Here is a 15,808-nt window from a genome sequence, read left to right on the forward strand (position 1 = left end):
GTCTCAAAAACAAACACACACACTCATTCTGAGTACTCTATTCAGGTAGCTAATAGCTAATGGGAGATGTGCACCATCAAAACAAGAAAATAAACTAAGAAAGAGAAGCAAGGAGATCCAAGGACAGACATTCCCACAGAGGAAAATGTGAAGGAAATTCTTAGGATGTGGAAATCCCAGTCAAAATCAGGCCTGGAGAGCAACCATTCCAGCCAGATTGAATCGAGATGAAGGGTATAGGAGGGATGTCTCTGAGAAAAAATAGAACCTCCCCCCCACCCCAATGTCTTTACTGAGAGTAGTTTTGCAATTCTTAGGAGAGTTTGAGGTTAATAAGTGTTAGGTGTATAAAAAGCTAAGCAAACAACAAGAAAAAAGAAAAAAGAAAAAGAAAAAAAAAAAGAAAACAGAGCAATTAAGAGAAACAAAGTTATAACTCTAAGAGAAACAAAATTATCTAAAAGAAAAAAAGTCGTTGAATCCTACATAGCACTCCTGGAAATAACATTTACTTTGTTAGACTACTGTCAATGCTGAACATTGACTTAACTCAGTGTTACAATATAGTTGGAAGCTGAGAGGATTTGGAAAGTGTGACATATTTGCATGCAAAAGGTAAAGGGTGGTATATGAGAATTAAATCCTTATCTTCCACGGGGAAAAGTTATTAGATAATATCTAAAATGGAACAATCAAGAAATAGCAATATAAACAATATATTTTTTAGAAATATGGAGGTAAGTACCAGAAGCAAATGCTAAAGGAGTTTAAATTAATTCCCTCTAGAGAGAGAATTGAGTGGGGAAGGAGTGGGGCAGGGGAGTTCTATTTTATTTTTTATACATTGATCTAAATAAAAATGATCAATAAAAATCTAGAACTAGCATCTGTAACACTGAAGGAATCTTGCATGTGGTAGTTTTTAGCTTGCGTATTCTATGTACCTATCTTTGGTGCATTCCTAAATTGTATCTACATTTTTTTTTATGATTAACTGAATATGAATTGAAGCGCAAGTCAGTAGGATAAATTGTTGACTCAAATATGTGTATGGACTGTATTTGGATACTATGGTCCCCCTCTGCCTGCATTTTTATGTAGAGTCTAAGCTCTCTTTTATAAGCTATCTTTTAAACTTTAGAGGATAAAGTCCTCCCTCCTGCCTTCTCTCCAAAGTAGAGCTGAGTTTAACTTTGCATAAGAAATCAGCATTCTTCAATGACCTGATGTTCCTAAAATGGCACTGCTAGTCAGCTGCACATTAAGATCTCTGAGCTATTTACATCACCCAGAAAAGCTTCAAGATGATTATAAAGAAAATTTATCAGTTTATATAGATCCAAACTGCCCCCTTCATCTTTTTATTTTGAAAACAATCAAACCCCACAGAAAAATGAAGAGTGGCAAAATGCCCATATAACGTTCACCTAGATTTGTCAGTTGTTAACATTTTTTGCCATATTTACTTCCTTTCTTTACCATTTTCTGAAGGTGAGGAGTCGAACCATTTTAAATTATTTGGGAGATATACATCTCCCAGTATATCTCCCGAGAACAAAGACATCCTCATACAAAGCCAAAATACCATTATTTGCCATGGATAATTTAATATTATCTAATGTATAGTTAATATTCAGATTTCCCTAAAATCCCAATAATACCTTCTGTAGATTTTTTTTTTTTTTTGATCCAGAATCCAGTTAGTGATCATGCATTGCATTTAGTCATCATAGTTCTTTAAATCCTCCTCATGCTGTTTTTTAAAATAGGTCTTTTATGACATTGACAATTATGAGGAACCCAGGCCAGTTGTTTTGGAGACTGTCCTATATGTATGAATTTGTCTTTTTGCTCCCTCGTTATAAGATTCTGGTTTACAATTTTGGCAAGAATATGTATACAAACATTTTTTATCCACCTACCTTTTATGCTGGTTCAAAAGTTTAGTTCTTTGTTTTCTCGTTTGGGTATTTTCGTTTCATTTTTCCTTTTTAATCTGTGGTCTGGCATGGGGTATGAAGGATGACCACTTACCTGGAGAATAGTAAAACATCTTAGACTGCAGAAAAATACCACTGTAATAATCTCTGGGAAGGGAACTCTGTTCCTCTGGAAACAAACAATATTTTTTAAAACATTCTTGGCAGAGTTCTTTGGATGACTTAATATATTGTAATCAAGGGCAAGTTTTCTACTCTTTAATTAAGTTTCTGCTATAGTATATGGTCCAGGGAGCCACTTCAGAAAACACTTGGCCAGCTTTTCTATCATCCCTAAGCTGAACGTTTGCTTTTGGAATCTAAACACTGAACGTGTGTTCAGCTTGCAGCGTTTGGCTCTCCATGCCATAGGATGCTCAGTTGCTTAGGTTATGTATATTTTGTGAGCACAAGGTGGAGGATGGCGTGCCTCGGATGCCAGAAGAGCTGTGCAAGCTCGCTGTTGAAAGCAATCTTCCCGTTTGTCAGGGCCTCATGATAGGAGACCTGGTGACACAGTAGCCTTTAGGCAGAACTCCTCAGGATGTGCAGGAAGTACTGCTACAGGTTTTGTCAGGGAAGAAATCTGAGCCATTTCTTTGTGGACAGCTGTGTTTCAGAGTCTGGGCAAGTTGCTGTTGAATTTTGCACGGGCTGCCAGGGTAAGTGTTTTCATTTTGATTTGTTTATAGTCTTGGTTTTCTTTCTCCTGAGTCATCAAGGTTCTTTCTGGAAGTTTCATAAGACTCATTACACATTATCTAAAGTGGGATTCAGAGGATTTTTCATATCTGTAATCCAACTTTTCTTTTACTTTCTTTCTGCAGATTTTGTGGAAGTATAATACTTTGTCATTATGCAATGTCGTCTCTCGGTACCTCCTTTGTGCAAATTAAATTTGACGACTTGCAGTTTTTTGAAAACTGCGGTGGAGGAAGTTTCGGGAGTGTTTATCGAGCCAAATGGATATCACAGGACAAGGAGGTGGCTGTGAAGAAGCTACTCAAAATAGAGAAAGAGGTAAGGTCGTTTCCTGCTATCAGAAATGGTCACAATAGCACTTATGTAAGCTTTTCCTCATAGAGTCAGAGGTCACAGGCTGCCAGGGACCTGGCAAGGCCTTGGGGCTGATCCACAAGGCCCTTTCCCAATTTCCATTCCGGCAGCCCCATAAATAGAAATCATTGCTGCATGTGCTTTAGGGTTGAGTTCTACTAGGGGTCATCTGAACTGAGAGGGTTTCTTTCCATGGCATGAAAGACCGAATGTTCTCTGTGCTATCCTTTGAGGGGAGGTAAGATTTCACTTTTCTTTTCCCTTGGTCATCCAACAGGGGTCGGTAAAGAGTAATGTGTCAAGTTCTCTTCCCCTTTCCATTTTTCTGTTCATGAATTTGTGGTCATCAGGAGTTGTCTTTTAAAACATAAAAAGCATTTTCTACTAAAATATAAGCATCACCAGTTTCTTGGATTTCACCTCTACTCGAAGCCAAAAGTGATGGACTTTGTTTAATAAAGAATTAACGGGTGCTAGGCAGAGCTGCCCTACTTGTAAAATCATGATAGGGTGTTGGCTTTCAGGATCTGGAATTTGCACTGGTCCTAGTCAAGCTCAAAATTCATGGCCCTTTGTCTTTCTTTGGAATGTGATACAGCATCACTCCCAAATTCACTTTAGTACCTGGAGAATAAAACTAACTGTGGCACTGACTTGCAGGGGCTCAGTGGCATTGGTAACTTTTAATAGCTACCTTCTAGGGCTTGGTTTGGTCTTTTCTGTTAATGTCCTATTTTGACTAATTATTGTTCTTTTAGTATCTTTTTAAAGTGAACTTTTCCATAAATATATTTTACTCTCCCTGAACATTTCATGGTCCCCCGCCACCCCCTTAATTGATGCCAGTGAGCCATAGCAATTGATCAGAGAAGGAAAACCAAATGGCAGCACTTTGTGGTACGTCCTACCAGCAGTGCTGTGTGATTGGGTGGTCACCGGCTGTGTTTACAGTTGTCAAAGCCAGGCCAGAGGACTAAGATACAACTGCCTTAGGGTATCTATAGGTTGTGGACAGCTTAGGAAGTGATAACTTTTAAAGCCAATGTGCATACAAAACAGAAGGGTACTATATAGAAAAAGTTTTCTCATTTCTTAATTACAAAATGTTTAATAGTAGCCAAATAATAAAACCATTTCTTATTCTGCATTGAATCCAGCTTTTTATCTAGTGAACTCTTAAAGCCTTACTAGGCAAGCACTGTTATCCCCTTTGTATAGATTGGGGGATAGAGCTTTGAGAAATGTTCTGAGCCCAGGAGGGGCAAGAGAAATCCAGGAGATCAGGCCCCTTGTTCTTTATTTTTAAACTCTGAAACTTCTAGTTGACCAAGTAAGAGTAGAAAATAAACTCATTTCATTAATTTTAGTCAAAGAAGTATATGTGTGTTAATATTTTTAAACATTAGGTCATGCAACTTCAGTACAACGAACATGTTTTTATATGATTGTTAGATATGAGACTTTATGAAACGTGAAATAGATTTTGATAGGAAAACAGTAATTGCAACCCACTCCACCCACACTTGTACTTACTACCTTTTTGACTATCTTTGAAAGAGCCAAGAAATGACACAGGAAAGCACAGGAGTGAAAGTGGGAGTTGGAAACTGCCAGATTTTGCTCTGGCATAGGCATTTAACCTGAGTGGGTACCGTTCAGAAACTGAGTTAATTATAGTAAACTGCAGTTACATAACTCATAAACTTGTAAGTAGGGAAAATAAAAACTTCTTTTCCGCTTTGGGGCTTGGTATTGTCAGTGATAAAGAGACATGGTAAATTATCGTAAGGCAATATTGCATCCCTACACTTACTACATCAACAATTCAAGATGTAGAAAATTTTGGCTAGGGGTTGGCAGTTATTGGAAAGGAAATATGCATTTCTCATATAAATTTTTGTTATACTTTATGAACTGTGTATTGGCTTGCTGGCTAGATGTTTTCTAAGTGGTAAGATAAAGGTAATAAGCTCTGGATTTTCTTTTAATTTATAGATGCAGTCCTATGTCACTTGGTCATTTTTGCCAATGAGTTTTAGAAGTAGTGGAACGTTTAATAATATGTTTGTAGCTCACTCATGGAACTCTTTAAGAATGACCTGATGCCTGATTAAATATGTTTTATGAACTTAGTGAAAGATGGAGAAATATATACCAAACTCTTTAACTTTGATTATATGTGAGAGGATAGAGGAAGACTATTTTCACTTTATCTGTAGCTCTCTAGTTTAGTAAGTATGTATTATCTTTTTCTGCTTTAGTGAGTATATATTATTTTTCTAATTTAGAAAAAAATAAAGAAAAATGGCATTTATTTAAAATTTTGGTAGTTCTTTAAAACTTTATTTTAAAAAAACTTTTATGGTTTTTCCAAGGGAAAAATTACAAGAATAATACCATGATTTCTATCATATCCTTTCCCTAGAATCACCACTTACTAACATTTTCTAACATTCACTTTCTCTCTGTACAGTATGTTTTTGATTTATACATATTCATACATATTTTATATTTACTGAACCATGAGAGTAAATTGCAGATGCTGTGCACCTTTATCCCTAAATACTTTAGCATCTTCTAAGTACACAAGCATAATACAGCTATCAAATTCAGAAAATTTAACACTGATACAGTATTACTTATTATATAGTCTATATTCAAATTTTTACCAGTTGTTCCAATAATGGCTTTTTATGGCATTTTTTTCCCAACCCAGGATCCATTCCAGGATCACATATTGCATTCAGTTGATATATCTGTTGAGTTTCCTTTTTTCCATAGTAAAAATACCTATTTTACTTTGGTAATTAATAATTAAGTTGTTGGAAGATACTTTGAGGCTATGTAAATATCTTCCCTCAACAAACATTACCCGATGTTATTACCATCCATTGGTGATTCTTGTTTGAATCAAATATTATGACAGTTACTGCGTAGAAAGCAAAAAGTTCTAACATAAATGAGTCTGCCTTTCTTCTTTTCTTCCTTTTCTCCTTCCTGACTTTCTTTACTTATTTATTCATCCACTTATTCATTTACTTATTGTTTCATTATAGACTTATAGATTCCTTTTCAAATTCAAAATATTACAGTCCATTATTATTGTTTTTCACTTTCATGCTTAAATTGTCCCCAATTTAGCAAGTAAAGGTCCCTTCAAATTGGCTCCTGTGTCCTTTTGATATGTCTTCATCATCATCATTTTTTTAGCATTTCTTTACTTTTTAGCACAAAAAGATTATCTAGTTGCTACCCCATTCCTGGAGTCAGCCATTTTTTTTTAAGATGCCCTAATTCAGGGTACACGATTTGGAAGTATGATATTTAGAATCCAAAGTTTGGATACTAGATTTGTTTACTGTAGACTTTTAAAAAAAAATTAGCCTTTGTTCTTTTGAGAGAAAGAATGGGTATAGATAAATTTTATTTATAGAAGCTTTTAATTTAAAATTAAATATCATACATCTGGATAGCTATGATCTATGATATATGCCTGTTACAAATGTAAATTGGTAAATTTTTAGAGTTTAGCAAAATGTATCAAAAATCTTAAAATATTTACTTCCTTTGAGCTAGAAATTTTATTCTTGAGACTTAGAAAGTAGGAAATATTCAGAAATAGGCAGAAAGATGGATATAATAGGCAGTTCATTTTAGATGTATAATGGTGAAGAACTGGAAACAACCCAAGTGTCCTACAACAAATTATCTTTTAAATCATGGTGCGTGGTACAGACACATATAAAAATAAATATGTGAGGTGATGGATGTGTTAATTCAGTTGTGGGAAACTTTCACAATATATACATACATTAAAATCGTGTTATACACTTAAATATGTTACAGGGTTTTTTTTGTTAACTATACCTCAATAAAGCTGAAAAAAATGAATTCTATTGCATTTGGAAGAATATTTAAAGAGCTAGGAAAATGCTTGTAATATACTCGTAAGTGGTAAAAGCAAGTTAGTTGCAAAATGTTTAATATGATCCTAAGTGTCTGCTTGGTGTCTGTATAGTGCTTTTATCGTGCTTATATTTCCTTTAGTTTTCACATTTTTCTATGATGGTATCATTTCTTTTTCTCCCCAACCTTTTATTATGAAAATTTTCAAAAAGAAAGTTGAAAGGGGGTCTTATAGGGAACAACTGTATATCTACCATCTAGGGCCTGTCATGAACATAAATACTTGCTTTATTGCATATATATCCAGCTATGTAGTCTTTCATCCTTCAGTCCACTTTGATGCATTTCAAAATAAGTTACAGGCATCAGTGTATTTCCCCTTAAATTCCCTTAAGGCATGCATATTCTTAATAGAGTTCATTATGTGTTTACAGTTTTGTTTTTGTTTTGAGGTAAAATTTACATACAAGAAGTGCACATCACTAAGTTTTGACAAATGTAAACACCCTGTGACCCATTTATATTTACTTTTATAATCAGTAAATACTCAAAAATTATACCTCTGGTAATTCGTCACTAAGGATGTTCAAGTGAATTGAGTTTTATAAATCTCTTTAGTATGTCACAAATCACTAATTTTCCAGTCTCAATATGTGCCTCTAAAATGTTTAGTGTTTACTTTTCCATGGCTCTTCATTGCAGCGCCGTAGGATTTTTAGTGGTAATTTGGCTTGTTTATGTTAGTTCTAGATTTACTTACAGTGCACTATTTTTTAAAAGTTTTCAACAGAAAAAATACGATCTAAGGATATATAGGTAAGAAAATAAACCATTATTGTATCTTTTTGGTAAAATCCAGTTAGCTGAGATCAAACCAAACTGCTTAGGCAGAAATCAAAGCAAGGAGTAGAGAGGGAAAAGAATGACATTGTGGATCACAGTTTCCTCTTTCTTGCTACTGCTGACTAAGAGAACAGCAAGCACCTCATCAGCTTCACAAGTGGACTTTTAGAAAGGGTTAATCATGCAGCTTCATTTTACACTTGCAATGTATTTGTTGATATGTTGAACCAGACATGTCTGTATATGGCATTTTTTTGTGTCTGAGAGATGGAAACCTGGAAGCATTTGTATTAACTTGAGATTTGTTGATATTCAGCTGAGAGCAGGAAACCAAATTTAAGTATGAAATGAAAAAAAAAATGATTTTTAAAAATTTCCCCAGAAGAATTAAAAAGAAGAAGAATTCTCAAGAGGTGAAATATGAAGCTTTTTCTTCATTTGCCTTATCTTTTCAAGGCAGCGCTCCCTTTATTAAAAAAAATTTTTTTCCCTGCCAAATTTGACTGTTGTAGAAATGTTCAAAGATGTATAAATTCAAGTTTCAAAATTGTCCCACACCGTAAATGTTTATGGATAAAAAGAGAAGGTGAAAATGTCGAAACTGGTCATAAGAATAGGAGCTATCAAGGACAAAGTGGTGTAGAAGTTAGATCATATAAAAATATTCTGAGTCCACCTCTATATTTCCTCCTTTACTAAGTCTAGAATATTCATTCACAAAATGTTTTTTTTTAAGGAACTATCTTATGTTTTAAATATTGATATATGTTGACAGCCTTAGGACTTTTAACTTTTCTAAATGATGTTTGTGTTGCAAACACAGTCCTGTGAGAATTATATAACTAATTCTATTAAATTTATCACTTTAATCTTGCATTTAATCATCTTTCTTTTATATTGTATATATAGATTTTTGTTTTAATGACGTTTACTTTTTTTAGATCTGTCTATTTCTTTTTTGAAAGAATTATTCTATTTGCATTATTTTGATTAAAAGCGCTTTTTAAAGTATGTAATCAGATAACTAAAAAAGAACAGGAGCTATCAGTAACTTTTTATATGGAGGGGGAACTATCCATGTGAAATAGAAAATGCAATCTTAATATTGACACAAAACTCAGGAAAAAACTAAAAGTAAAAGCTTTCATATACAGACTTTATGAACATGAGAGCATTTAGTGCTTCATAGAAGGCTAGTTACGTTATCACTTTATTAGTTCATAGGAGACCCCTTTTCTTTTCTTTGTACTTCTGTAGCTGATTTCTTATTAATGAATTTTTTGTGTTTGCTTTAATTGCAGGAATGTTGTTTTAATATTTCCCCCACTCTTTTTCCCTGAACATAATAAAGAAGAATAATACACATTTACTTTCTTTGTAAATCCTCTCAGTATTTAAATACATCAATGGGCCAGAATAAACAAAAATTCAATATCTTGGATACTTGATAAATGCCATTGAATTCTGATATAGTTTCTGTGATAATTTGTTCAAAACGGTACTCAAGAATGACCTCTTGGTATGTTTAAGCATCAAGAGGATGAATTTAAGTCTACCAGAGCTGACATTTTAAGTTGCTTCTTTCAAGCGTCCATAGTCTCAGTGCTAAACCTATTTGTTATAGCATGTCCACATACCTAATCTCTTCCTGTTAGCTCAGGAGTCTCTTCATGAGCTATTTAAGACAACCCCATGCAACTTTTTCTCACCCCAATCAGGATTTACCCATTCTGGATTCTGTTCTTTTAGGTCAGTGGTTCTCAAAGTGTGGTTCCTGGACCACTAGCATCAAGCATCACCTGGGAACTGGTTAGGAATGCAGATTCTTGTCCCTCACCCATGACATGCTTAACATGCTTGTCAGAAACTCTAGTGTATGGGGCTGGCAATCTGTACTGTAACAAGCTTTCCAGATGTTTCTGAAGCCCCCTAGAGTTTGAGAACCACTGCTTTGGCCGATCATATGTCGAGTACAAGTGATCAGTATGTTAACTTCAGTTTAGAATTTTAGGTACCTTGTCAAACTGGTGGTGGAGAAACTTTTGTTATTAGAGGCTTTTTAGATGCTTGTATTCACCATGTTCAGGTAACCACATGTGCACAGGCCCTGCTTGCCAATGTTATTGAGCATGATAAACTAAGGACTGACTTAGGAATGGCAACCTCAGGTAAATACTTTAAGATTTTAAGCCTTTCCAACACTGGTTCTAACCTAACTTTCCAGCTTTGTCTTTCATTTTCTGACCCAAATTCCCTACTCCTGTTCAACTGTTCTTCTGTCCTACTTTCCCATTTTTGTAACCTGTCCACATTCTTTCCTTCACTTGTAATTCCTTTGTCCTCTCTGCTTGGGCAGATCCTATTCATTCTTCAGCTGTAATTTTTTCCTTCTTTGTGAAATATTCTCAGGTCCCACAATCATAATTTTTCTCCGTTTCTTTCTGAATTTATACCAGTTAGCACCCATACCACTAATTTGACATGTGATTAAAACTGCCTTGTGACTCTAGTATTACTGTTAGCTGTTGTCACTTTTCACTGTGAACGTCTTCTCATTTGAAAAGTGGGGCTAATAACAATATCTACATCATAGGATGATTGAGAGGATTAAATGAAATAACAGATGTAAAAATATCTAGAAAAGTGCTTGACATGTGAGAAAACTTGGACTGTCTGCCTGCTGTATTTTCACAACCATACTCTAAAGTCAAGATAGCAGATTGGCGTTGTGTTTTGTGAAAACTTCAATTTGTTGTTTTCTAGAACTTTATGTTGAGAAGGGATCAGAGGCCACACTTGCAGTCTGCAGGAAAGAGGCATGGCAAGGCTCAGCATGAACGTGGAAGGGCAGGCACGTAAGCAGTGTATTCAGCATCTTTGTTGTGAGCTCTCTGAGGGCGAGGACTGCCATTGCCTTTGTTGCCGATGCTGTTGCATCCTGGTCATCATCACTATAGCAAGTACAGCTACCATTGTGAGATGATCACTTGGTTAGGGGCTTTCCATTACTGCCCTGTTCTTCATACTCATGTTACAAGATTATAATCTCCACTTGTCAGATCAGAAACGAAGTCTCCAAGAGGCTAAGCAACCTGGCTGGTATAAACAGCACCCTTCCTCGCTTGCCTCACAGCATCCTGCACTGTGTCTTGTTCACAGTGAAGTATTTGTTCCTTGATACTTGGTATCATGTCACAGTAGACTTCCATCTCATTCTCATCTAGGAAAGATGTCCTGTACTGAAGTACCTACATTTTCTTCATTTACTTTCTTGAGCTGTGAAGGGGTTGGAACACATCTGTCCTAACTGTATCACTGATCATGTTTTGCATTTAGCTACGTGGTAATAGAACTCTTAGTTATTACCTTTGTTTTACCTGATTTGGGTTTTTAGAAATGTCTTTGCTTTTGTACCTTAGATTGGCATGCCATTTCCGCTGAAGGAAAATTAAACGTTTCCCTGTGCCACGCTTTGACTTTGTGCTACGTATATAAATCATCACTTTGAATTAGAGAATAAGCAATTAAAAATAATGAATTATTTTATTTGATAATTAATGTAGTCATCATCCAGAAGTCTTAGGTTGAACAGCTATCCATCACTTAGCTCTTTTCTGTGTGATATTTCTGTTACTGGGAGTTTATAATCTAAAGCACTCCAAAATGAACTGCTATAAAGAGGTATAGAATATTGAACACATGTTGAACAAGTATGTAAATTAAAGGAGTAAACATGTATTACTGATATTTCTGAAAGTAACACAAACCTTATGGGAGAGGTAACCTTATGGGAGAGGAAAAGCTACAGGACACAAACCTTATGGGAGAGGAAAAGCTGCAGGAATAGTTCCTCCTGGGACCAAGAGGAGTTTAGAAAATTACCTGTCTTATAAATAAAGTTCTTAATGATCTTATAGGAAATGCAGTTAGTTACATTAAGACAAATATCACTCAATTATATTTTTCAGATCATTGATATGACCATAAAAATGTTTTATTTGCAAGAGAAAACCTCTATCTTTTTTATTTTTGCTACTTAATCGTTTAAAAAATTTTACATCCTTTCAAAACTGTTAGATTAGTTATTTACTTGCATGGAGGTTATTTTTGATTTGCCATATGAGTAACTTTATTGCAACTGTTATTTCAGCTTTTCATTAAAGTAGTATTGATCTCAGTATATTAAGCAATAAACATTGAGTTAGTTAATATTTGTTCTCAAGCCATGCTCTAAGTATTGTGCTGAAATCAAACCAATGAATGTATTCCAATAAAAATGTTATATCCTGACTAACAGGTGTTATACAAAGCCAGGCTCTTCCTGCCAGGAACAAAAAAAAAAAAATAGTATGAAGCACGAATTGAGTTTCTGAGAAACCCAAAGCCTAATATAGAGAGAACAGTGGACAATTGGAGGAGAGGAAGGGCCACCCATGAGTACTTTAGATAGTTTTAAAGTAGATATGATTGGCTCTCAGTCTTCAGAATAGAATTATCTCACTTGGGTTTTAAAAAAGGTGCTTAGAGTTTTCTTCTCTGCTTTCTAGTACAGAGAGGAAGTCACCAATATGAAATTACCCAAGATAGAGACCATCTTATCAATTTTTTTCACTCATGCTTGATTCCCAGTTTCTATTGGAACACTGACATTGATGTGACATGTGAGATGCAGGCTGTTCAATTTTGGAACAGTTTAATTTTTAGAAAGTTCTTTATACTGTTAACTTTCAACCACTGTTACTGGTCTCTTCCTGGGACCACACAGAACATATCTTTCTCTCTTCCATACGTCAGCTTCTTGAGCATAGAATCCCTGTCTTATTGATTTTTGTAAATTCTGAGCTCCCCATAGTTCCTGGCCCACCATAAGCAATCAATATATGCATAAGGCATAAATAAACAAAATAATAAACATAATGATCACATCTCAACTTTCTCTTCTTTTGTAAGATTTGCGAAAAGGTTTTACTCTACCTGAATCTACAGAAAAGAAAACAGCTTGCCATTCTTAGTCTACTTCAGAGCCTTTTCTTCTCCATGTTTGGCTGATTTTTTGAGTTCTTAATAAATTAGTTTGTCTTTGAATTAAGGTTCTGTTCCGTAGCAGCTGGGAAGGATTTTCCTGGCCATGGTTCTTAATCTGGTTTGTTTTTTAAACTTTGTTTCCAAAAAAGGAATCCAAGATGCTTTTTCTTAGCTCTGTTAATATCAGATGTTCACTGATTCATGACCTGAGAAAAATTAAGGTGTCTTAAATGAAATGAGACTGCTGGAATTTTAATGACTTGAAAATATGACTCCTATCCCTGATACTGTTCTTCAGGAAAATAGTGCTTGGTAAAATTAGCTATATTAAAGCAGCTACACCGATAAGGATGAAAATGTCTGGGGAGTGTTTGTGCACTCCGTTAAAGAAGGAGGGGACTACATGGCTGCTGTGCTTTTGAAGAGAGATTATATTAAGCAATTAATGTGCAAAATCAGTTTAACTCATTAAATTTAAAAACATGCAGAACAGTGCTTCCTTTAGTGGGAAACCGAATTGCTTCTGTGATTGGAACTATGGTCATAAACTCTGCCTGAAGAAATATATATTCATTGTATGTTAGTCATCGGATGAATATTTAAAATATATAGTTCAGTTAGCATCTAAACTAACTTCTACTAAACTAGCTGCTGAACAGATATTTAAAGTCGTAAAAGTGGAGAACACTATTTCAGGATAGTTTCTTTACCACAAAATAAGGGCCCTAAGTGTAACCTACGTTCTTCCTTGGGAAGAACGTTATACTCAAAGGAACCTGGATTTGTGGCTACCGCCAGAGTACCTGTCTCAGGACAGGGAAGGTATGTGGGAAATCAGGATTCTAGATAGATTCACCTCAAGAGCATATCTGATTGAGAACAGATTTTAATAAGAGATCAAGAAGTTAATATTAACTGGATTTAGGGGTATGGAGTGTTAAAATTTTATACTCTGCCTCGTTTCGAAAACAATTTAAGATTGTTAGTAGGTAGAGTAAGTATGTTTTTGAGGTTTTGGGCAAGACCCTGTGTACCCCCAAAATTTCTCTCACCTGCATATAGAGTAAGGAAATAGGAGAAAGTTAACATTTTTCTGAGTTCTGATATTTATAGTGACTATTCTAAGCAGTTTACATATATTCTCTGTGTAATCCTATTGCTAATGCCTCATATTTTGACATTGTAATTTCATTCTTTAAGATAATTTCCCCTAATAAAGCTGCAGATACCACTGAGAAAGGTAACTCTACATGTTAGTAATATCTCAGAGTGAATGACATACCTGACTTTTTTCCTGAGCACATGGTTTTCTAGGTGAGGAGATGCATAATTGATGCTGTGGGAGACCGACCTGAACAGATTACAAGGAAAACTCCTTTTCTTCATTCTATCATCTAACAAATATCTATTATTACATAGATATTTATTACATACTAGGCACTATTCCAGATACTGGAGCCACATCAGTAAATAAAATAGACAAAAATTCATATCCTTTTTAAGTTTACCTACAAATGTGAGAAATAAAAGATTAATTATGTGATATGAAACATTATAAAGACCCTTCTTAAATGTGGGCTGAACTTAGTGATTTGCTTCCAAAGAGTAGTGCACAGAAAAGGAAAATTGAGTAACTTTACAGCAGACAAACCTGGCAGACACTACCTTGACCAAGCGAGCAGGGATAACATTCACTAGTGATAAGTCATGTTGATGGCGTAGATCCCAGATATGATGTGATGAGAAAAGCACTTCATCTTTGTGGTCTTCTTCCCAAAACCCATAACCTCAGTCTAGTCATGAAGATAACATCAGATAAACCTATTGATGGACATTCTACAAAATACTTGGCTAGCACTCCTCAAAGCTGTGAAACTCTTGAAAAATAAAGAAAAACTGAGAAACTATACAGTCCAAAAGACATTAAGGAGGCATGACGACCAAACACAGTGGGAATCCTGAAGTGAATTCTAGAACAGAAAAAAAGGACATTGGTGGAATAAATGGTGAAATCCAAATAAAATCTGGAATTTCGTTAATTTAATGTACCAGAGATGGTTTATTAGTTTTGACAGATCTACCCTGGTGATGCAGCATGCTAACATTAGGGGAAACAGGGTGAGAGGAATTATCGGCCTGATCTTTTCAACTTTTCTGTTAATCTAAAATTATTCCAGAATCAAAGGTTTATGTAAAAAATTTAAGAAAAACAGAGCAGAGTAAGGGAGACCAGGTGTGCCAGAATGGGGCTCGGGTTGCAAATTTAAATAGGTTGATCAGTATAGACCTCACTGAGAAGGTGATATTTGGGTAAAAATTTGAAGGAAATAAGAGAGGGAGCCACATGCATACATGGGGACAAAACATTCCAGGAAGAGGGGATACACAGATGCTAGGTGGGTCCATGTCTGGTGTGTTAGAGAAATAGCAAGGAGGCCATTGTGGCTGCAGTGGAGTGAGTGAGGAGAAGAGACACAGGAAATGGGGCCAGGGAAGTAACAAGACAAATGGGGTAGGGCTTTGTAGACAATTGTAAGAGCTTCTGATTTAAATAATTTTTAAAAAGTGATCAATCAAATGCTTTGGAGTAAATAAGTGAATTACTTGACTTTTGTTTTGATATGACCAGTCTAGAAAGACCAGATAGGAATATAATCCAGATGAGAGATGTTTGTGGCTGGGGCCAGGAAGGTTGCAGTGGAGGCAGTAAGAAGTGGTTGAATTTGGGGTGTATTTTAAAGGTATTTTAAAGGTGAAGGTAGAGTCAAGGAAGTCTCAAAAGTTTTGCACTGAGGAGACGGAAGGATGTATTTGCCATCATGTGAAATGGGGAAGATCATGGTGGAGCAGGTTTGTGAGCGCAAATCAAAAGCTCACTTCTGATATCAGCAATGAACAATTGGAATTAACTATCTAAAAATATACCATTTGCAATACAACAAAAATATGAAATGGTTGAAAACAACACAAATGTTCATTAACAAATGAATGGTAAGCCA

General features: G+C 35.3%; 1 protein-coding gene across 2 annotated transcripts in view; it reads left to right on the plus strand.

The window, feature by feature from the left end:
• Positions 1 to 2,806: 2,806 nt before the first annotated feature.
• The window catches only part of MAP3K20 (mitogen-activated protein kinase kinase kinase 20), a 141,387-nt gene continuing 128,385 nt past the window's right edge, over positions 2,807 to 15,808 (plus strand). Inside the window, exon 1 of one of the 2 annotated variants that reach the window (XM_015596639.2) lies at positions 2,807 to 2,999. In XM_015596639.2, the coding sequence (XP_015452125.1) occupies positions 2,841 to 2,999 (159 nt within the window). In that variant the 5' untranslated portion in view covers positions 2,807 to 2,840. The remainder of the gene's footprint in view (positions 3,000 to 15,808) is intronic. The other variant, XM_006921207.2, reaches the window with a different exon arrangement.

The sequence above is a fragment of the Pteropus alecto genome, unplaced genomic scaffold, assembly GCF_000325575.1.
Source record: "Pteropus alecto unplaced genomic scaffold, ASM32557v1 scaffold3, whole genome shotgun sequence".
Classification (NCBI taxonomy): Eukaryota; Metazoa; Chordata; class Mammalia; order Chiroptera; family Pteropodidae; genus Pteropus; species Pteropus alecto.